This window comes from Muscardinus avellanarius (genome assembly GCF_963383645.1).
Source record: "Muscardinus avellanarius genome assembly, chromosome: 10".
NCBI classification, from domain to species: Eukaryota; Metazoa; Chordata; class Mammalia; order Rodentia; family Gliridae; genus Muscardinus; species Muscardinus avellanarius.
In genome coordinates, this window is record NC_137796.1 from 86,741,922 (window position 1) to 86,766,300 (window position 24,379).

The 24,379-nt window shown below is 45.5% G+C and overlaps 1 protein-coding gene across 1 annotated transcript in view; it reads left to right on the top strand.

Annotated features, from left to right (window-relative positions):
• The window catches only part of GALNT17 (polypeptide N-acetylgalactosaminyltransferase 17), a gene marked incomplete at both ends in the record, with an annotated part of 480,311 nt that overhangs the window by 364,421 nt on the left and 91,511 nt on the right, over positions 1-24,379 (top strand). The window contains one exon of the mRNA XM_080703050.1: positions 15,435-15,552. Coding sequence (XP_080559176.1) covers positions 15,435-15,552 — 118 coding nt within the window. The remainder of the gene's footprint in view (positions 1-15,434; positions 15,553-24,379) is intronic.

Consider the following 24,379-nt stretch of genomic DNA (forward strand, 5'->3'; position numbering starts at 1 on the left):
GACCTGGAACACACTTCAGAGCAAGAGAAAACCCAGTGCTGGCCTTTTCTCTATCTCAATCTTAGACAGATCTCAAGCCAGTCACTTTTATTTTGTTCATCTTTAATGGTTTCATTAAGATTTTTTTCTTTAGTTGTTTTCAGTGGTGGAGTTGGTCCAAATTACATAATCTGACATTTTTGGAGGCAGAAATCATTTTTACTCTTCCAGACAAATTCCTAGGAGTATGATATCCAGGTCTAAGGCTTGTATATTTTTAAGACTCATGAGACATATTGCCAGATTAGTTTCTGGGAAAGTTTTTATGTCTTCTTCTCCTTTTTTTTTCTTTTCTTGTGGCACTGGAATATAACCCAGAGCCTCACACGTGTCTGCACTACCACAGAGTTATACCCCAGCCCAGAGTTGTTTTTCTTACGTGAATTCTGTGTCCCTTTTGTCTCCTGGTTTTCTATGAGTGTCTTAGAATCTAATCTTCTATGTACTCTAAAACCTGTAGGACAATTTTTATTTTAGTCACAAGTCAGATATAAAAACCAGTGACTTTATTCCTCCATATTTGAATTCAACCTTCTCTCTAGCCCTTATTTTCACTCATGATGGAAAAGAAAACAAATCTTTTTGTTTCAAGGCAGCTCAGTTTCTTCCAATTGAAAACTCCATCTCTTTTAGGAAAATTGCTCCATTAAATCAGGATTTAAACATGCTGTTCTTTGTAAAGACTGCCCTATCCATTGAAGAGCCTCTCCCTCCCTCTCTCTCTCCTTCCTCCCACCTTGACTAGCAAATGCCAAGGAGCCCGGAGGAGCTGGCACTGTCTGTGGACCTTGGGAGAGCCGTCTGGGCTGCATGATCTCCCCCAGGTCCTTCCTGGCTTCTGCCAACTTGTCTCACACTTTCTGACCTTGAGTTTTGCCCCCTCTTGACACACAGCTGATGTCCTTGGTCCTGAATCCTGAGTACAGTATCTACTCATGGGTACCCTCCCGTCCTCTGACTCCTCTTGTGAACCTGTTCAGTCTTTTGCCACCTCTTCTCCTAGGATAATTAGGAATTTCAGCATTTCCTGCCTGCCAGGAGCAATATTCTCATGCCCATTGGCAGGGAAGATAATAAGTTTAGCTCCTCTCTGCCTGTACATCTCTCTGCCATTTCTACTCCTCTGCCTGGGACCAGACATCAGCTCTCCTAAGAAGGCCAGGCAGGAAGCAAAGCACCCTTCTCTTTTACCTTTCTATCCTCCAGCCTATCTGCAGGATTTCTCTCCCTGTTTTCTGAATTTCTTGAGAGACTAAGCAGTCTCTCAAGAAGCCCGCCCTTATGTCTATCTCCTTTGCTCCCAACCCAGGAAGAATTAGCCTCCTTTGGGGGTGGGAAAACATCCTGTATATCAATGGTTCTCAACCTGGGTTTTGCTTCCGATTCAAATGTAAATGTAGAGTAATGGATCAGAGTGTCTGGAAGTGAGCCTGGGCACAGGTGACTTTCTAAAGCTCCCCAGGTGATCCCAAGATGAGCCAGCTCTGAGACTCACCACCTAGTCACAGCCTCTATCCTCTGGCTTTGCCTGGTGTCCACCTTTCATATCAAAAGGGAGGCTTTAGGAATCTAGAAAATACTTCTCTCTACCCAGTGGCTGCCTCATGTATTTAAAGTCCCGGTTTCAAAACAGTTATTACAGAAGTTAGCTTCAACTGTTGGTTTTAAGGGTACAACAGATGATGAACATCTCCTTTGCTTGATTCTATCTCAGCTTTGACAGTCCCCACTTATTTTGGGGGAATATGTATGGCAAATTCAGAGGAGAAACCCCTACTTGTATATTTCACAATCAATGATTACTTAAAACTAGTTTACTACTAAGGTAACCCTTAAATAAGCAAGGTCTTCAGAGAGCCATGGTCTTAGTTGGACCTCATTTGAGTCCCCCCCCAAATAATTTTTCTCATTTAATTGTCCTTGGGAAAACACAATGGAACAAGGCCAGGGAGTTTTAAGAAGCAGATTTGCAGAGCTTATTATAACTACTGAAGAGATGTTGTAAGGAGGCTGTTCACTAAATTAAGAGAAATTTCTCTTGGGCCTTAGTGATCAAGTACTGTACATCTCTTAAAAAAAATCTTTTAGATGCTACAGATCAATCCATTGACTCAACTCACCGTGGGTATAAAAAAAGCTTAGAGCTGAATGTCTGGCCCACCTTTATTAAATATATAGCATTTCAAAGCCTACATTTTCTATGTTAAACATACCCTTGGCACCATTTTATCTTGCTTTCTGTCCTCTTATTTTAGATTATCTTCTCTCAATTTTATTTTACCCTTTAGTGCTTATGTTTGTATCAGATTTCTAGAACACAGAGAAATTCTCCATCATCTACAAATTTTAATCTACTTCCTTTCTTTATAGAGCACTGTGTTGCTCAGCCTAGTGCCATGTTCAAATATACAGTCCAAAGTCCTTATCAAAGTTGTTCGTAGGCTAAAAAAGTTGTTCATAGAGGTGCAGCTTAGGGATAGAGTGTTGCCTAACATGCATAGGACTCTGGCTTTGCTGGCTTTGATCCCAGCACTGCCCAAAAAGAAACAAACAAAATATTCTTACATCAACCCTGGAAGTTGGAGAGGGATTATTGTCCTTGTCTTACAGATGCGAAGGAGGCCAATCTACCTTCCAAGACTTCCTCTCCACCTGAGTCCCTTGTGTGTCCTTTTCAAAGTTATCACCATACAGGTTGCCTGGCACCATGCTGTTCTATGTTGAGTTTTCTCTCCTTTCCAAGGTTTCGTGGTCTACAAAAAAGATTGTCAATTTTTTTAATGAAAGGTCAAATAGTAAATATTTTAGGCTTAATGAGCCAAGAGGCAAAATTAAGGATACTGTGTAGAAGCCGGGCAAGGTGGTGTAGGTCTATAATCTAGTACTTGGGAGGCTGAGACAGGAGGATCCCAGGTCCAAGGCCAACTTAAGCAACTTAGTAAAACCCTGTTTCAAAGTACAAATAAGATAAATCTGGGGATATATCTCAGAGGTAGAATGACACCAGGTTCAATCCCAGTACTATCAAAAATAAAAGAATACAATATAGGTATTTATAAACATGAGCAAAAACCAATTTTCACAAATGTTTTACCAACAAAATCCAAAAAGTAATTATGATTAGAATTTTTTATAATCCAGGTCTTCTAATGAGAATGATTTGAATTTTTTTATAGGGAGTAACATTTTACCTCATTGAGTTTCAAAGTTAGTGTTCCTATCGTGAAATCAGCTATAAATATTCATCTGTAAAAACACTCATAGCTTTCTAGCTAGTCCAAAACGGATGGTGTAGCTTACTGATGTCTATTCTAGATCTTTCCTCTTTTTCTCTTTCCAAAACATTTGCTCAGCCATCTCACAAGATAGCTAACCAGACACTTTAAAAATATCTATGTGTGTACAGATATATACGTTTGAAGTGTCGATGGCTGATAATGGCTTAATGTGTTATCACTTCTTGAGAGACATTGTGCTTTTACAAAAATACTCTTCAAAAGATTATTTGCAAATCAGTTTCTCAAAGCCTCAAGAAAATATGATTAGCAAAGAGAAAAAGTGTTATCCTGAGAAAATTGCTTATAGGACACATCTGACTAGAGTTCCGATGTGATCTTTGTTTCAATGCAACAAGCCCAGGCAAAAATCAGTCAGCTGAGGAAATACATCTGGGACCTGACAACTTCAATCCCCACTGGCGTTTTCTGCATCTGTGAAAAATCACACTCCAGAGAGTTGAGCATTTCCTTTATCCTCCAAAAGGAGAGGCTGTTAATTCAGACAGTTCCCTTCCCAATCGGGAGGAAGTGTTTTCAACCTGAATTATCTTCTCGGCAACAAAAGGGAAAGTTCTACCTCCATTTAACTGCAAAATACTGGCCTTTGGGTCCCATTTTCTTGTAAGATATTTGTGTGCTGAATACTGAAGCATTTGATGTTTTAAAAGGCAGGGGTACTTACCCTTTCAGTATTTATATGTATAGCAGAGGCAAATAGAACTCTGAGTATTAAATTACTATCCTGTGCCAGTTGAGAGTTCTATACAAGCCAGCTAACTCCTTCCCCCAAATTATATTTTTAGTGTTTTAGCAGCTGCAAGTTCCAAGAAATCTTCAAAGCGGGACCACTTATTTCACCCTGTGCAAGAGTGCTTTGCTGCTGCAGATTTGAGATGATGCGGCTTGGGAGGCAGTGGGGTACCTATGTAGAGTGCAGAGTCAGATGCTACAGGGCTGCGCCTGGCTCTTGGCTTCCCACTTCCTGCCATATGTGTGTGCTTGGCTAATTCACTTCACCTGTACTAGAGTGTTGATCCTAAATGTCCCCCAAAAGCTCATGTGTTAAAGGCTTGTCCTTAGAGTGGTGCTATAGAGAGCTAGTGGAAACTTTGAGAGGCGGGGCCTAGTGGGAGGCCTTTAGGTCATTGGAGGTGTACCCTTGAAGGGGATTGTGGGACCCTGGTCCCTTTCACTTTCTTCCCTTTTGCTCTCTGGCCAGATGGTAAACAGTTTTGCTCTACCATGTGTTTCCCATCGTTGCCGCTCAGTACCCCCACTTGAGGCCTAAAAGCAATGGTTGCCCTAGTTATGATTGGAATCTCTCAAACAGTCAGCCCATTAACCTTCTGTTGTTGATAACTTGATTATCTCAGGTCTTTGTTATAGTGACAGAAAGCTGGCTAACACAGTCTCTGAGCCTCAATTTCTTCAGCCAGAAAATAGCTGAAATAAGCCAGGGCTGATCATAGCTACCAAATAGAGCTGCTTTGAGGATTAGAAGTAATTAAAATGTGTCCTGGTATAGCACCAGATGCATTGAGATGCCCGGTAATGGTCACCGTTGGCCTGAGTGACATGCGATATGCTCCCGAGCTGCTCTCCTCTGTCTCTCCTGCTCTCTCGGTCACCTTAGCATCCCAGCACCTGTGCCAATAGGTAACTGAAGAAGAGCAGCATCCAAATCATATAGACGTGTTCTATTGCTTAGAAAATGGTGTCAAAGAATTCACAGCATGTGACATTATCACGAAATGTACGAAAACAAGTGAATTTTTATTAACCAACCTACTTATCACTAAAGAAGTTGACAGTACAGTTGTCCCTTGGTATCTGCAGGGGTTTGGTTCCAGGCCTATCCACAGATAACCCAAATCAATAGTGGTCAGATCCCTTATATAAAATGGCATTGTACTTGCACATAATCTACTTAGGATCCTCCCATATACTTAAATCATCTCTAGAGTACTTATAATAAATGCAATGTAAGTGTTATGCAGATAATTATTGTGCCATGTTGTTTAGAGAATAATGACAAGAAGAAAATTTTTTAATGTCTTCAGTGCAGACAGTTTTTTTTTTTTTTAACATTGTCAATCCATGGTGAGTTGAATCTATGGCTATAAAATCTGCTGTGGATATGGAGGGCCAAAAGTACTACCAAAATACCCAGAATTAATTATACTTGGAGATCCAGATTTGCAGAGATTTTTTCATACAAAGACAACTGTAGTGAATTGGATATACTTTTTCCTGCAAATGGGGCCTGGAATAAGAAGGTGCTGAGTAAACCACCCTGGGTGTTGGCCCTCCCTCCTATCTTTCCTTCCTTCCGTCTTTCTTTTGAGGTACTGGGGATTGAACCGAAGTTGTGCTCTCCCCTAAGCTGTATCTCTAGCCCTTATTTTATTTTTTACTTAGATACAGGTTTTGGCTACAATGCTGAGGCTAGCTGTGAACCTGCAATCCTCCTGTCTCAGCTTCCCAAGTACTGGGATCATAGACATATGCCACCATGCTTACCAAGAGTCTCTGAATTCTAGCTCCTCCTTTTCCCTTCACCACTGGAACCCACTTTTCCCACACCAGCAGCCTCACCCACCACCCACCAATGTGTCACATAGGACACCATGAATCCCACAAGAAACCAATTTTACCAAAAAAAAAAAAAAAAAAAAAGCAGAGAAAAGATTGTCTGCTTGTCCTCTAGGAGGGTATCACATATTTTTGTATCTTCTAGTGCTTGGGACAGTATAACAAAGGCTTCCTGGGCTGCTTTATAGTGCTTGTTGACTGGATTAACAAGCGAATGGATACTCTTGATCTCTGCTGAGAAATACTTCTCACAAATAAAAAGACTTGGAAATTGAGCAGGTGCTGGGAGGGATTTCACAGCATGTTCCCTAATACCCCTGCAGAGGCACAGTCTGCACCTAGGGAGCTTCAGAGATGACCCGTGATTAGCCTGGGCCACCTGAGGCTAGGTAATCGCCTCCACAACTACCAGCCAGAGAAACATTTGCATTAGCCAGATGTCCACTATTGTATCAACACGCCTGAGACAATCAACTTAAAGAAAAGGAAGTTTTATTTTGGCTCATGGTTTCAGAGGGTTCAGTCTCTGGTCACCTGGCCCCATTGGTTTGGACCTTGGATGAGTGCACCAAGGCACCAAGGCTGGAGTACATGGTGAGGACTCTTCATCTCAAGGCTGGGATGTGAAAGAGAGACAGGGGAAGGAGGAGGGGTCCCAAGGGTACACCCCTGATGATGGAAAACCTCTCACTAAGCCTCAGCTCTTGATGGTTCAACCACCTCCCAAAGGCTCTGTGGCTGGGAACCCAGCCTCTAACACACGGGCCATTGGGGGACACTTACCCAAACTCTACCCTTTTTTTTTTTTTTTTTTTTTTGGTGTTAGGGATTGAGCCCAGGGGCATTCTCTCATTAAGCTTACCCTTTTTTTTTTTTTGGTTTTGAAACAGGGTCTAAGTTACTGCATACTACCCTGTGATCCTTCTGTCTCAACCTGCGAAGTACTGGGATTGCAGGAGTGTACCACCATGTATGGCAGCTCTGCTTTATCAAAAGTTCTTGGTAACAGCTCTCATGTGTCATGGACATTGTCATACACAAAGCACATCTATATTTAATATTTTGTTAGGTTCTCAGTACAATACTATTAGGTAATCAAGGCAGAGTCCCAGGCCCAATGGAATAATGGAGAAACAAAGTCACAGGTGGCTGGATGACTGTCCAGGAGGTGATAGAACTTCCAGTTTAGTGTGCCAGCCTTTGGGTCTGTGGTTTTCCACCCAGTCCAGACTGACTGCTATGGTACTCAGACCACTTAACCCAGAATGAAAATAGTGTGTTTGGAGTGAAACTCGAAATATTATGAGAACTTATCTCCAGCATGCTAGAAAATCTATCTCCAAGGATGAGGGAAGATGGGATAGAACCACCACTCCACTCTCCTGCTCCCCTTTCTAATAGCAACGGGAAATTTGGGGTTCACAGTTATAAAGTAATATGATCAAGTAATCTTTTCTTTATTGGTACATTGTAATTATATATCATAAAGAGGTTCAGAGTCACAGAAATATACATGCACACAGCACTTGCTATGTTTCACTCCAAGTCCCACCTCGTTCCCTCCCTCCCCATACATAATATTAAAATTGGCATTGAAAGCATCATATGTGAACATAGACTTGACTTCCTCAAGTCTCCCCTTTGACCTCCCCATCTCCTTCACCAAATCCCCTTCTGCTATTAATTTAGTGGTTCCCTTTATTTATCTTAAATCCCCTTTGTTTCCAAGTTTATCTCTAGTTTCCACATATGAGTAAAACCATTTGACCCTTCACTCTCTGGAACAATGCAGTCTTGCGGATCATCACCATAACCACAATTTTTATTGCGGTAAAATACACATCCCATGCAATGGATCATTTTTACAACTCTATATAATAATATGCTTAGAGATGGAACCATGAGGATTTTATGGCCATTTGGCTCCAAGACCCACCCTGACATTATCTACGTCAGCATTTAGGTGAATGGAGTTCTCGTAAGACAAGAGTGTGGGTGGCCAGGAATGGTGGTGCACGCTTGTCATCCCCGCGCTTGGGAGGCGGAGACAGGAGGATCGCGCAGGTTCGAAGCCAGCCGCGCTGTCTTCAGAGACCCTGTTTCCAAAATAAAAATGTATGCAATTGGTCTGGGAGTGTAGCCCGGAGGTAGAAGGGCTTCCAGGGACCCCGGTACCACACACACACACACACACACACAAAAGAGTGTGGGTGGACCAAGTTTGAATGGGAGAAGGTTCAAGGTTTCATTTTGGCGAGGAAGAGTTCTGTTAGCCACGGTGCAGGCTTCAAGTGGGCTCAGATATACCCATCTGGGGTTCCATGGAAGGATCAAGTGGAGAGTAAACTTGGAAACTATTAGAGTACAAGTGTTTTTGAAAGCCAGGAGAGTTGACAAGAACACCAGTGGGCGCATATTGCTGGAAAAGAGAAGAGATCCAAGAGCCATATCCTGGTGTTCTTCAACTTCGAACTTTAAGCAAAAAGGAGGGCTGGTTAAAATGATTGAATGGTGACCAGGAGGATAGCCTGGTATGTGTGATGCCCTGGATGCCTGATGGAGCCCTGCATCTAAAAACAGGAAGGGGTGGCCAGCTGTGTCATTGGCTAAGAGGGTGTGCCTGATGTGAGCTCTGAGAGTTGACCATGGGCTTCAGAGGGACAGGACATCTCTGACCTTGAAAGATGTTGCTGCAGGGGGCAGTGGGGTTGGGAGACTATTTGAGTAAGCTTAGAAGAGAAGTAGACAAAGGAATTGGGGGCATAGACAGGAATTGGAGGTATAAGTATAAGTTTTTTGGGGGCGGGGGAGGAATTATTTGCTTTTTGTTTTCTTTTCTTTCTTTCTTTTTTTTTTTTTTTTTTTTTGCAGTACTTGGGATTGAACCCAGGGGCACTCAACCTTTGAGCTACTCCCCCAGCCCTATTTTTTATTCTTTAGTTTGAAACAGAGTCTCACTAAGTTGCAGAGGGCCTCACTAAGTAGTTGAGGCTGTGCTCAAACCTGCAATCCTTCTGTCTCAGCCTCCCGAGTGTTGGGATGACAAGCCTGCACTACCACACCCCGCTGCTTTCTGTTTTCTGGTCGAACTCTGGAATACCCTACCACTGAGCTCCATCCACAGCCTGAGACAGGGCCTTGCTATGTTTCCTTGACTGCCCTCAAACTTGCAGTCCTCCTGCCTCAGCCTCTAGAGTAGCTGCAGTCACGGGCATGCAGACAGCCCTTTGCATTCTCTGGCTTTAAGAGGAGGCAGAGTGAAGAGAGGGCTGCTGGGTCAGTGAAGAGAAGGGAAGTGGGTCAAGAGGGAACTTGCAGAAGGCCTAGGCTGCTGGGAGTGATCCGGCTGAGGCAGTGCAGGGTGTTTGGGATAAGGTTTGCTGGAGTGAAGCCTATGGATAGCAAGAGGGGACAAATTCTGCTAAGGTGCTGGGGTAGCTTCAGTGAAGAGTGATATGGACTCTGTAGTTGTAGAAAAAGGGAGAGAAGCAGGTACGGAAACCAGTCAAGCGGACCATGTGGGATGCAGACATTCCCTGTGGTGTGCTGTTCCCTTAGGGAAGTAGGGAGCAAGGTCATGGTGGAGAGCGAGGAAGAAGGAGGTGGTGTTGGAGTCTGAGGAGGGAGTGATGTGGGGAGCTCCTGAGGAGAGCGAGCGAGGGGTGGGCTTAGTTCATAGAAAGTTCAAAGGGCAGTGCTCAGGACTCAAGGTGCTGAATTTAAAGTGAAATGAAAGAGCGTGGACCCATGCTTCTCCAGCTACATCCAGCTGTGCCGCAGAGGAGGAGAGCAGGCAGTGCATCTAGCGTGCCACCACTGGGCTTTTGCCAGAGGATGTGAGTTGGAAAGGAAGGGGACAGTCACCAGAGAGTTGAGTGCCTACCCCTGAGAGTCCTGGAGGTTTTGTTGCTGCTCTTTTCCTTATTTATTTTATTTTTTTGCTGACATTTTATTTATCTATTTATTTTTGGTGGTACTGGGGTTTCTGGAAACCCTTCTACCTCCGGGCTACACTCCCAGACCTACTTTTTTTTATATTTTTATTTGGAAACAGGGTCTCTTAAGCCAGAGAGGCTGGCTTCGAACCTGCGCCATCCTCCTGTCTCCGCCTCCCAAGCGCGGGGATTACAAGCGTGTGCCACCACGCCCGGCTGACATTTATTTTTTAGAAGGGATGTGCATTTATTTTCTTAGCACAAGCTAATTTGTTTTTCAAAAAGAAAATTTGTAGGGCAGATAAGATTTGGGTAGATGGAAGTGGTCTCCGCGAGAGCAAGGCGTCTATTGGGACTTATTTCAGGAACAAAACATGGTCCAGTGTAGCTGGGCCATGGTGCGTAAAGGTTTATGGCTGGAAAGGAATTGAGAAGGGCAGGGATGCCGAGGAAAGCTTTGTACTTCATTCAGAAGAGAATAGGGAGCCATTGGAGGGCCTTGAGGAGGGTTGAACACAGACACCTGGGCCCTTTGACATTCTGTACAGATGTGAGAATATCAATGTTGATCTCAATATCCTGCATGGGAAAGGGGGAGTGGGGAGGGAGCCAGGGAAGCCCACCAAGTGCTGTGTGCTGTAGGCCACCACCACTGTGAACTGCATTATGTTGTGAGACTACAATGTACCAATAAAAGTATATATAAAAAGGAAGTAATGAAGGCTCCGCATCTCTCGGTAGAAACTCCTGGGACTGCCAGCACCTCCTGACTCTCTTCCTTTGCTCAGCTCTCTCTTTCAGCTGGAACTGTTGTGCGTGTCACGTATATTTTGTGTAACAGCAACAATAAAAGTGATTATTTTTAATTTCTGTTCTTCTCCTCTGTAATGGAGCTATTAGGCTTTGGCAGATCCCTTAATATGATTATCATCTATGAATGATTTTGAATTGAAATGTTTGTACTAATGGTAGTCATCGCGGCAGAGTTTGAAGAATGAGGCTGTAAGTGCGCCTTCTAGGATCTCATCAGCCCCAGGTGCCTTCAAGTGTGGCTCGGCTCGCATGGCCGGGCAGGTGGCGAGGGCGCTTCAGAGGGGAAGGGGGCCACCGCGCTTTGCCCTGGGTTTACTGATCATAAGGACGACGCTGGCTGACTTGGCCCCACCTGCGGTGGCCAGTGGCCTTGACTGGACAACTGCTTCCCCCAGGCGGAGGACAGGGACTCGGGATCCCTGAACTCACCAGCAACAGGGGCAGCCCCGCCGGGCCCGGATGTGACTTTCCATTATTTAGCCTTCCTGTCTTACCAGTGAGTCACCAGCAGCCACCAGGAGCCTTGACTGTTCCCAGCGCTGTGCGGAAAGCCCCATGCTTGCAAGATTCTGATCGAGGGGAGGCCACCTCCTGAGGGCTCATCTTGGGGCTTGATCCAGGCTCCTCTTCCTCCCACAGCTCCCTGTAAGGCTTTCTTCTCTTCTCTCTCTTCTCTTCTCTTCTTATCTTATCTTATCTTTTTTCTCTTTCTTTCTTTCTTTTCCTTTTTTCTTTTCTTTCTTTTTTTTTTTTTGTACTAGGAATTGAAACCAGGGGCATTTTGCCTCCAAGCTATACCCTCTGCCCTTTTTATTTTGAGACATGGTCTCTCTAAGTTGCTGAGTCTAGCTAAGTTGTTCAGGCTGGCCTTGAACCTGTGATCCTCCTGTCTCAGCCTCTTGCATACTGGGATTGCGGCTGTGCACCACCACACCTGGCCCTGTCCATCTCTTCTGGACACTGTGGCTGACTGTGACCATGACCTTTAAGCATGGCACCATCAGCAATAGTCATCCCTGTTTACTCTGCATCTCTCTGCACTGGGACATGTGTCTGGGTTCTCATGGCCTGGGACCAGCAGCCTGGCTTGCTGTGGCCTTCATGGACCCTGGTACCAGCAAGGCAGCTGTCTGCCCTGACCTTGTGTTGTTGGGGAGGCACTGAGGGGACATCCCAGTTCTATTGTGAGGAATTCCAAGATTTCTCTTCTAGAACCTGGTCCAAGAGGTTGAGCAGAGCAGAGCAGAGCAGGCATCGGCAGAGAGGGCTGAGGACAAGCCAATTTGTGAACCCTATGCTCTTTACCACCCATGACCAAAAAATAGCATCCAGAGGAAGCCAAGTTCTACTAAAATACCAGAATGCTTGACAGAAAAGGATACTGCCCACAGGGCCATCCGAGACAGATCTAGAGGGAAGGAGGGCCTGAAAGTGGTGAGATTCCTATCCCTCCCTCTTCCTCCTCTTCGTCTCTCTCCATACCCCATCTTCTCCCCTCTCTTCTCTCCAGCATCCCTTCCATGCTTTGCTAAAGCCCACTCCCCTCCTCTAGTTGGTCCCTGAGGCTTCCCGCAGCCCTCCCTGCCAGGGATCCCCACGCAGATCTGCTGCACACCTTCGTTTATTCAGCAGTGCGGAGCGTGTGCCTGCCCCGTGTCAGCTAAGGCACTGGCCCCTGGAAACACAGTAAGTTTCTGGGATCACTTCTCCGCCCTCAGGAAGGGCCTGCAGTCAGGTGTAGAGGAGACTTCACAGGATGCTCTGCTGGTGTAAGCACAAATCCCTGAGTCCTGGTTCTGGAAATCAGATCCCATGGTTCTGAAGTGGAGCCAGGAATCTGCATTTCCTAAGGTGCTCTAGAGGCGATGCCGATACCAGTGGACCTCAATCAATCCCTGGAATTTTTTTTCTTCCCCATGTGACTGTGCCCAAAGCTATTCTTTCCAGAGCATTTGTGACCTGGCTGTTCCTGTGATTTTAGTGGCACCTCTTGTCTTTGGGGATTAGAAAGCAGAGCTTTGGTGCAGGGCCCTAAGTACATATGCTTATTGATGGTGGACATTTTCAAACTCTGAGCAAAGGCTCTGGGTGAGATTGTTCTAACCCATCAGAATGCTTGATGTGCTCACAGTTGCTCTCTAGGAAACAAAATTAGACCAGGGCCTCCCTGTCCCTTCTCCTCTACAGACCCCAGCAAGCCCGGGTTGCTCCTTACTGCTCCAAGCGGAAGTTTCTAATGTGTCTCAGTGGCCCCTGTCTTTAGCTCTCCCAGAATGACTCTTTTTGGCAGTTCCCTTTTCTGACTGTGTGATACTACTCCCATCCCTTTTCCTTGGAACTGAAGTAGGAGAGGATAGCTTACATCATTATTACCGTTTAGTTAGAACAGAAACTTATCTAACACCATCTAAGTCTGGGAGGACTGATCTCTGAGACACAGGGGACTCTTTTATGATCTAGGAGCAGAGAGCAGAACCAAGCTGCTTTGCAGATGGGGAGGCAAAGTCACCCAATGGCCACTCCCGCCATGGTCTTCTGTCTCCACCCCGCCTGTGTCTCCACCCCCTGCTCAATCTTTCACACGTAGGGGGACCATGATTGCTGCTTCAGAGTGGCAACCAGAGCCCTCACATGCAGGTCTTTGTCTACTTAGAGATCCCAGCTCTGTGTCAATTCCAAGCTCCAGGAGAAGCATGATTTGATTGACCCAGTTTGGGACTGGTGCTCATTGCTGGTTCAGTTCCTTGAGACCAGAGGGTGGGCTCCTACTGTGCTTTTCCAGGTTCTCTAGCAGGGCCCAGGCTGGGATGAAGGACAACCAAGGACGCCATTGCTCTCCCTGGTGTAGTCAAGGATGGAGCGCTACAACAGTAGAGGGCAGTGTCCTGGGTACAGAGGCGAGATTGCCAGGAGATCTGGAGAGGAAAACAGGGCAGAGGCACATTATTAATTGAGCTCCTGCCCCATGTCCTGGGTGCATTGCTTGTCTTCTTTTATTTAATCCACATGGCAACACTCTGTAGAGATTGAACGAGGATCTAGCATGCTTTATTAATTTCACGCCGTTCACAGCTTTCAGTGGCTGTATCTGCATTCAGCGCTGAACATTACACTTCCGCAGTGAGCCCCCGGCTGCCTCGCCACGTGGGTACCAAGAGATAGAGCATGGAGCCAGAAATCTAGACATTAAGGTCCAAATCAAATTAGAAATCAGAATGAGCAGATGCATGTCTGAGACTGCGGTCCACACATCAGCTCTAGAGAATTCTGCCTAATTAACAGTTTCCTGGTGCCCCGGTGGGGCCTCCCTGAGCCTCCCGTATGAGAAGACTCTTGTCCAGAAAAGCATCTTCGTGGTATTTTGGTCTTTGGTAGTGTGGGGGTTTGTTAGCTTTTCCTTGAATTCTTTTCTAAAGACTGCAGTTAAGAATACAGGCTAAAAATCAAGAGCCTTGATATTAAGTTAGACGGACCCTGAATTCCACTCTGCCTTGCAGGGCAGGCCACTGCACTGAACCTCCCTGTGCCTCAGCTGTGGTGGAGGCTGGTTCTACCTTCTTCACAGGGTGGTAGAGGTGGATACCCAAGAAGGTGCATGGAAAATAATTCATACTTTGCGTTTGAGACAGTAATCACGTGATACAGGGCTTCAATAGTAATTACTAGAATATTATTATATTTACTTTTAGTTGCTTGAATCCAAGAAGTGTGCCTTATGTTTCTCTGCCCACTAGAACACCATAAAAATGCCTTCGACTTGGTAGACGCTGAGAAGATGTTTGCTGAATGATTTATTATATGAGGACACCTGTAAATCTGGAAGTAGAGCAAAGACGTAGTAAATGGCTTATTGGTGCTACACTGCAATACCTGGTGTAATCCAGCATGGAGTCTGTGTTGGTGCGTTGCCTCTCGTTATGATGCACGGTTCCATGCACCCTACAAAACTGCAGTGAGCAGGGCGCGTGACCGTAGCATTTCCCTCCCTTCTTGCACTTTTACCCTTGTGTGATATTGCCTCACGTGACTTTTCATTGCATAAATCTGCACCCTTAGCCTACTCCAGAAGAACGTATCAAGGAGATTCATGTATGCAAAAATAATAGAGTGGTAGGGGTCCCTTAGGTGAACTTTCTCTCCCACTCACTCAGCCCCCTTCTCTGTGGACTGAGGTCATCTTTCTACCATTTATGATCAATACCTAGGGGCACCGATGGCCTCATCTCTGAGCAGGGCTGAGGGTTGGGAGGAAGTGACTGACAGCAGATGGCCATTGGTATCCCTGAGTCTTCTCGCTTCTCCAAAGACCAAGCATCCCAATCTACTGTCTTCCATGATGTGGAAGTTGGATCCTTTGCTATTGACTTTCCCTCTCCAGTTTCCTTCTGTGCTCCCAGTTTGCAAAACCTCTTCTCTTCCTGGGGTTGGAGGCAGATGCCGCTTACTCATCCCTGTCCAGCTTCTCCGAGTTGGCTGGTGGACCCCCATGCTGTCCCTCAGCTCTCACCAGAACACAAAGAGAACCACCTCCGTGTGTGCAGATGCCATGTGATACAAGGACCAGTCCTCATCCAGTTGGCAAGGGCCAGGTTGTCCCTAGACACTCCAGGCCCCTGGTTTTTTCTGCAGCCTCAGAAGGGAGGGAGTGTGTGGAAACTGAGGCCTTTGGGGAAGGCAGGAGTGGAGGCAGCACCTGTTATGGCTGTTAGGTGCTTCCAGAAGGGCTTCTGGTACTGCTACTTCTGAGAGCTTAGCTTTCTCTCTCTCTCTCCTACAGGACACCGGCCATGATTGGCTGTTCCTTCGTGGTCAACAGGAAGTTCTTTGGTGAAATCGGTCTTCTGGATCCCGGGATGGATGTGTATGGAGGAGAAAATATTGAGCTTGGAATCAAGGTTGGTGCATGCTACCTCTTCCTCCCAGTTTGTTTTCATGAGTGAACTGAGCTGCTTGGTCATCCCTAAGGTGTATTGAAAGCTTCTGATGGCTGACGACTGACAGATTCATTTGTCCCATCCCTGTTACTGGGAGATTATTTGAGCAGAGTAAGGGTCATCCCTCCTGCTCTGATAGGAGAAATGGGGTCTTTTCTCCCTCTGAAGGTTGGTTGATTTCTTTCATGCCTTGATGGCTCACCCTGGATGCTAATCACAGTTTGATTCCTGCTTGTATTCACTTTTACTCTCTCCTTATATTTTTCTTAAAAGTAAGTGATCTCCTTAAATTACTATTTCCGTCCTTGGCACTTTGTTGTTTTGTGTACATGTTAGAATCATAAGATACAGTACCCTATTCTTGGGAGCCCCCTCTTTTTCTTATAAATACTTTGAAGAAAGTCCAATGCAAGAGGGGAAAGAGGAGGTAGTAGGCTGGACCGGTCCCTGGGCCCCCAGCCCAGGTCGAATCCACTGTTGTTTATTTTATATGCTGGGTTTCACTCAAGATTTTGTTTGGAAAAAAAAAGAATTACATTGTTAAAAAATCAAAAGTTAAGCTGGGCATGGTAGCACATGCTTTTAATCCCAGCATTTGGGAGGCTGAGACAGGAAGATCTCAGTTTTTGGACAGCCTCAGCTACTTAGTGAGGCCCTTTGCAACTCAGTGAGATCCTGTTTCAAAATAAAGAATAAGACATCAGGCTGGGAGTGTAGCTTGGAGGTAGACTACCTCTGGGTTCCATCCCCAGTACTGAAAAAAAGAAAAGTTAGAAGCCTAGAAGCCATTGGTGCATCCCAACTTCCAATTTTCAAATTAAGACAACTCCTTGGGCACTTGGTGACAAAAATTCTTTGCTTGACCAAATTTTGTTCAGGCTCCTGAACCTTGTCCTAAACCCATCTTCCATGTGGAATCCAGTTTTAGCAAGAACCTCCTAAGTCGGTTCAGAAAGAACCCCACACTCTTACTATGTAATCCCATCCACATCTGATAAGGATACTTGTTCTCCAACACCCAAGTGACACCCATGTGTCTTCAGTAAGAATCCTCTGGAGCAAGATGTTCCGTCTTAGTAATTTTCCATCCACTGACCTCCACCCTGCTCCTCAGCTATCAATTCCCACTTACCCATGTCACATTTGGAGTTGAGGCCAGTCCTTTTCTCCCACTACAAAATCCCACTGCCATGATCCCTACACCTATGGTGATGGGCCTGAGTAAAGCCTGCCTCACCACACTGTATCAGGTGTCAGAGAATAGCTTGTTTCTTCAACACCAGGTAACCACTTACCAGTGAACTCACTTCTCCTGCTGATGAATCCACGACCACACCGTGACGATGCAGGAGGGGAAGCCAGGCTGGGTCTCTGTGTCTCCTGCCCCCTCTTCTGCAGCTTTGCATGCTTGGGGCCCAGGAAGCAGGCTTGTCTGAAACAACTCAAGACATAATTGTGTTTAAATCTCGTTGAATTTGTGCATCTTCCCTTTGAGGATTTTGCTTTTATTCTGCCCAGATGCGTGCCCAGCGCAGAACCCTCACCCTCAGGGGAGCCTGCTTTCTGCATCTATTCCACTGGTTTATCCCTGACTGCTCGATTCCTTTAAGACCCCCCCAGAGACCCCCTATAGACACTTCAGCTCTCCTTCTGGAACGAAAGGCTTTACGTCCTCACATCCCACATTAAGTGGACAGGATGGCGGGGGATGCCCCTGTCCCTGCACTGGTCCTGAAATCTCAGATTCTTCTTTTCCAAGATGGCAGATTTCTTCTCCTGTGTTTTCAACTCCAGGCTGGGTCCTTTCCTCAGTGGAATTTGCAATGGATCTCTTCAGATAGCTTAGCAAGTCAAAAATCCCATAATCAAAGCAAATACATTTGTCCTTCATCCTTTTTTAACTGAATTGAAGGAAAAGATTTGGATCCAGCATGTTGATCCAGGGCCTGCAGCTTAAATCTCGAGCCTGCCCCCATTTTCTCCTTTCTTCTCGTACCTCTTCCCCCTTGGTCAACTTCTAACGTACCATGGGACTTCCCTTTTCCGTATGTGCTTTGGTTTTCTCTCTCTTCCCCTCACTGGATGACAAGCTCTTGGGGCACAGACCCCTGTTTTTCTCACCTCTCCCTCCCAAGCGTGGAGGACTGTGCCTGGTACATGGCTCGATGGGTATTTATTGATCCATGATCGAGGGAACGTCTTGGAAACTTAACACGAGAGGCAACGGTGGAGGGGGCGGGACCAGCCAGATCAAAAGAGGATGGTGGCAGCACTGGAAGTGAGAATACACAAGACCAAGCAGTTCACCACAGCGTTGTCTGTGAGAGGAGAAGCTGAGGAAGCCCTGGATGGGGAGACTTGAGCTTTTATTCTTTTCATTTTATTTTGACGACAAGAGAAATGTGAAGATTTCTCTATACCATGAGCAGAGCCCCGATGAGGGGTAAGACTTTGCCGGCAGAAGAGAGACAGGATGATTTTTAAGCACCGTTCCTGCAGAGACAGAAGTGCAAGGGGAGGGATTACTGGGGACCAGGGGGGCTCTTCAGGATTTGGGGGCCATGATGGACTGTTCTCTGGAGATAAAAGAGACGGTAACAGAAGAACTCATGGCTAGGGCTCACCAGGGAGATGTTCGTCTCCCCATGCTCACAAAGGCTTTTGCTTTCATGTTTTAGACCTTGTGGATTTATTTTAACAGCTTTATTGAACAATCATTGACATATAAAAAAAAGTCTATATTTGGGGAGGTTGTGTGTGATACTAGTAATTGAACCCCAGGGTATTCCACCTCTGAGCTACATTCCCAGCCCTTTTTATTTTTCATTTTTGAAACAGGACCTCATTACCTTAATGAGTATTTGCTAAGTTGCTGAGGCTGGCCTTGAACTTGCCATCCTCCTGTCTCAGCCTCCCAAGTACTGGGATCACAGGCATGCACCACCGCACCTAGCAAAATTGTCTATACTTAAGGGGTACGACGCGATGTTTTGATACGTGTGTGCATTCTGAAGTGACCACCGCCACTGTTTAAGTTATTTTTTTCTGATGCTGTGACCAACATACCTGACACAAGAAAAACTTAGAGGGCAAAAGGTTTATTTGGGCTCACAGTTCCAGAGGCTCCGTGGTTTCAGTCCATGGGCCACACACTCCGTGGCAGCAGTGCGCATGGTGGAGAAAACCCGCTCTAGGTCCTGGCAGCTAGGAGCAGAGAACACAGAGGAGGGAGCTAGGGACAGAGTCAGTCTCCGAGGCCACGCCCCCGTGACCCACCTCCGCCTGCTGTGCCTGTCACCTCTGACCTCTGAACCTTCCAGCGCTGGAGACTGTACTTTGGGGAAGGGGGACATCCTAAAACCCAAATTGAAACAACCATCAGGATAATTAACATATCCATGGCTCCTACAGCGTTCCCAGTATGGGAGGGTAGTTTAATTTAAGATCTTTCCTTTTAGCGTGGTGGCGCACACCTGAAATCCCTGCGCTTGGGAGGCGGAGACAGGAGGATCGCGCAAGTTCGAAGCCAGCTGTGCTGGCTTAAGAGACCCTGTTTCCAAAAATAAAATAGGTCTGGGAGTGTAGCCCGGAGGTAGAAGGGCTTCCAGGAACCCCAGTACCACCAAAAAACAAACAAAACAAAATCTGTCCTTTTAGCAAATTGAAAGTATGCAGTGCAGTGTTTGTAACTCTCCTAGCCATACTGAACCGTAGGCTCCCAGAAATAATTCATCTTGTTTTGCAGCAACGTGGCAGGAAAGACTGAGCCGGGCTTTGCTGCCTGGTGGTGAGAGTGGTCCTGCTTGACTGTGTGGCCCTTCCCTGTCCCAGAAGGTGGGAGGGGCCCCAAGGTCTCCCTGCTACTGGGAGGGGCCCCAAGGTCTCCCTGCTACTGGGAGGGGCCCCAAGGTCTCCCTGCTACGCACAGCCCTGTGGACCAAGGCTTTTCCACTGGAGCTGAGGGTCCAGCAAGACTCCCTCCCCTCTCTCTGCTTGGGCAGCTGCGCATGCGTCCTGGGCAGTGCAGCCACTGCCCCAGGCAGTGGCGCCCAGGCTTTGCCTCAGGACTGTCAGCTCCCCGCTGTGCATGGCTCCTCTTTACATTAGCTGGCTCTGGAGGCCTGCCTACCACCTTGGAGGACAGTCCCCCGGCTTCTTATGGTACTCCCCGGCACAGCCCGCGTTCATGCCAGAGATATGGGAATGATTTTGCCTCTTATATCCCATAGATCACATGGTCCTGCAAGCTGCGAACTGGCTTCTGGGAAAGGCCTTGGTCTTCTGCCAGTTTTCTAGATTTTTAATTTCTTATCGAGACTTAATTGTACACATTGAAGGGGTAAAGTGTAATGCGTTGATAGAGGTGTAATCAAATGGTATCATGATCAATTCAGGATGATTAGAGTCTCCATTCCCTCAAATACTTAACATTTCTTTGTTTTAAGGGCCTTCAAACGCCTCTCTTCTAATTAGTTTGAAAGATGTAATAAATTATACATTACAGCTAGCCTACTGTGCTAGAGAACGCTGGAACTTCCTCCTCCCAGCTAAGTGTATTTTAGTAGTTCTTATCCAGCCTCCCTGTGCCCCTCCCCTTCCCCTTCCCGGCCTCCAGTGGCCACTCTTCTGCCCTCCACGTCTAAGAGGCCGGCTTCTTAGCTTCCACAGAGTGAGATGTGCAGCCTTGGTCTGTGTCTGGCTCATCTCACTTAACATAACGGCCTCCAGGCTCCACCATGTTGTGGCCAATGACAGGACTTCATCTCTTTAATGGCTGAATAATAATAATCCATTGTGTACACATGCTGTGTCTTCCTTGTCCATCCCTGCACGATGGGATGATTCGTCCTCAGCTGATCCCGTACCTTGGCTACTGTGAATCATGCAGCAGTGAACATGAGAGACACAGGTATCCCTTTGATATACCGACTTTATTTTCTTAGGCAGAAAAACAAATGCATAGACCAGTGGAACAGAAGAGAGAACCTAGAAATAAATCCACTTATTTAAAGCCAACTGATTTGCAGCATAGGCGTCAAGAACATATGTGGGAATTATCTCTCCAATAGAGGGTGCTGGAAAAACTGGATAGCCTCATGCAGAAGAGTGAAACTAGACCCCCTATCTCTTTTCACGTACAAAAATCAACTCAAAATAGATCGAAAACCCAAATGTAAGATGTGAAATGATCTGAGGCCTGTAAAAGGAAGCGTGTCAAGACGTTGGTGTGGGCAAAAATGTTTTGGATATGACCCCCAAAGCACAGGCAGTAACAGCAAAAATAAACCAATAGGATAATATCAAACTAAGAAGCTTTTGTACAACAACAAAAATCAGTAGATCAAGAGATAGCCTGAAGAATGGAAAAAAATATTTGCAAACTACTTATCTAAGGGATTAATATCAGCCTGGCATGTGGTGCAAGCCTATAATCCCAGTACTTGGGAGTCTGAGACAGGAGGGTCACAAGTTAGAGGACAGCCTCAGCAACTTGGTGAGACTTAGCAACCTAGAGAGACCCTGTTTCAAAACAAAAAATTTAAAAAGGGCTTTAAAAAGGGGTGTAGCTTGGAGGTAGAATTCCCCTGAGTTCAATCTCCAGTACCACCACCAAAAACAAACAAACAAACAAAACTAATATATATCCAAAATATATAAGAAACTAAAAAAACCTCAATAACAAAAACCAAATAGTCCAGTTCAAAAAACTGGGCAAATGACCTGAACAGACATTTCTCAAAAGATACACACACACACACAACTGACAGGTATCTGCCAATTTTTAAAGTGGGAGATTAAATCTTATGGGTTCTGAAAAAGCCAAGGTCTAGATTTAAGACCTACCCAGAGTTCTGTGATTCTCACAATGTGCTCCCCAACCAGCATACCCAGGGTCACCTGGGAACTTTTTACAAATGCAAAATCTCAGCCTCTTCCTAGACCCTCAGATTCAGACATAGGAGCACTGTCTGGTTACCTGTGGTTGTTTTTTGTTTTTTGTTTTTTGTTTTTGTTTTTTTTTTGCGGGTCTGGGGATGGAACCCAGGGGCATTCTACCTCCGAGCTACACCCTTGCCCTATTTTTTATTCTTTATTTTGAAACAGGGTCTCACTGAGTTGTGGAGGGCCTCACTAAGTAGCTGAGGCTATCTGCGAACCGCGATCCTCCAGTCTCAGCTTCCCGAATGCTGGGATTACAAGCGGGCGCCACCATGCCCGGCTTACCTGTTTTAATCAGCCCCCCAGGGAGTTCTGTTCTGCACCTAAGCTCAAGAGTCCTGGTCTGAACCTGAGCTCAACCAGCTTCCTGGCACATATATACCTTTTATCAGAAAGGAACCCAGGTGAGAGTCCACCTCTTCCCGGTCCATCCTCTGGGTGCCCCTCTGTGGCCACCACCCCCAGCCCTCAGTGACTCTTTCTTGTCACCCCAGCCTGCACAAGCAGGGCCCCTTGGGCACCAGTGTCTACTTCCTCATTAACCTCAGGTGGTGAGTTTTCACCAGGTGACTACCAGGCTCCTGATGACAAGGCTCCCTTTTAAATGAAAGAAGGTAGGCAATGTGTTTTGCTTTTACAGCCTGTGTCCCTTCTCCTTTGAGTCTGTGCTGTTTTATACTGCTCAGAGCTCTAGCTAGTTGAATAATAATACATTCCTAAGAAATCTATCCCTACTGCTTAAAACAGAGCTTTCTATAAATACACACACACCTATTATTTTCATGCAGTGTACACATACACATATTCACTTTTATCTATAAGACACAAAAGTCTATGCATTAGTTAAAAATTTTGGTATGTGATTTGATATATAATATTCTATGATTTAGAAGAAATTTTGATAGGAGACTACTGGTTTTTTTCTTGGTAGTTTTCACACCAAGAAACAGGCCCATCTGTGATCTTCCTAACCATTCTCTGAAATTCTCCATTACTTCTTAGTTCCATCCTCATGAGATGTGTCATGAGAACTGAGAGAACAGAAATTCTTACTGTGGCTCGGGAAAAAAATTATCAGAGTTGTCTTCAGGGCTGCTGCTTGGATGAAAGGCAGCTAGTCTGTGACCAAAACAATCAATAGAGTGAAGGAGTGAGGGGGAGAGCTTTTCATGATGGAGAAAATAAATGAGATTAGAAACTGAAAGGTTTCATCTTACTTTCTGAGTAACATTAATCAGAAATTATTAACAAGGCATATGATAGTGACATGTCTCAATGTTAAGAAAAAAACTCTCCAAGGAGAGACGATCAAAGAGATTAATTTTAAATGATGTTAAAATCAAATGTCTCCAGTTTTCTTCAATATATCAGTTTGAGAAGAAATGGCATTATATTCTTCTGAACTCTTGCAAAAATGGGTAGCCCCCTGGACTGCTGAATCCTGTTGGGCAGCCATTCTAAGGGACCGCAACAGAAAGACACGTTCAGTTCTTCAAACTAACAGGAATTGTCTTAGCTTAATGTCGTAGCTTCTTTAAGATAGAAATCCCAAGGCCCACATAAGGGCAGAATTTCTATGTGCTTTGCATCCCTTTGCACTTGTGACTGGCAGCCCACTATGGAGGTATGTAATAAGAGGCATTGGGGAGGCACAGGTGTAATGATCCCCTTGCCTGGTCCAGCCCAGCCCCACACCTTTTCCTGGCACCACCTTTGCAGGAGACACTGGCTAGTTTCCCGGAGGCTCCCAGAGTCACCAATAAAGAACTCAGACTCCAAGTCTACACTGGTTTGGATGTGCATGGTGAAAAATGGGCAGAGGAGAGATTTCTAATTTGTGTAAGGTCAAAATCACATTCTTAAAAAGCAGAGCTGAGTCGGATGGCCAGTTGCTGGTTGCACGGTGGCCTCGATGCCCCCCAAACCACACCATTTTTCTGGGAATCTTAGATTTTTACGACCTTGCTGGGACCAGATTGGCCACTTTACCATGAGGTTATAAGACATGACCCTCTGGGCAATATTTAGAGTGCAAACTATGATCTGCAGGCCTGAAATAATCAGTTTATGAGGAGAAAGGGTTATTATGGCTCACAGTTTTGGAAGTTTTAGTCCATGATTGATTGGCCCCCGGGCTTCTAGACCTGTGGGGAGGCAGCCACATCAGGGCACGGAGCACAGGGCAGAGAAAAGCCACTCCCCTCAATGCCAGAATGCAAAAGAGAGAAGGAGGCAGGGACTGGGGTCCTATGATCCCCCTGAGGACACTTGCCCAGGTCCACAAGGCCTTACCTCTTAACGTTGTTGTCACCGCCCAATAGCGCCAGGCTGGGGACACATGAGCCTTTGGGGAATATTTAAAGTCCAAACAATAACAGATACTGTGGGCATTTTGGATGGGTGGATGGATGGATGGGCAAGCAAATTGATACATAGATGGTATAATGTAGCCATCACACACTTCCTTTGTTTGTCCATTGGTTTATTAGGGATTAAAGCCAGAGTTCATTCTTCCTCTGAGTTACTTTTTAAAAGTAAATCCATGGATACCATATCATTTCACCTAAAAATTCTTTAGAGTACATTGCAAACATATGAAGCCTTTTAAAAACAGACTTGGCCTAACATTACACTTAGCAAAATTTAATATCCAATTATGTCTTCTCAAAATATTTCTCAAAATTCTGTCATATTTTCTCCAAAAAGGATTTTTTAAAGTAATTGGCCTGTTTTAAAAGAAAGAATTCACAAATGCTTGTAATTATTGTACTTGGGAGACTGAGACAGGAGGATCACAGGTTTGAGACTAGCCTCAATAATTTAGTGAGGCCTTCAGCAACCTAGTGAG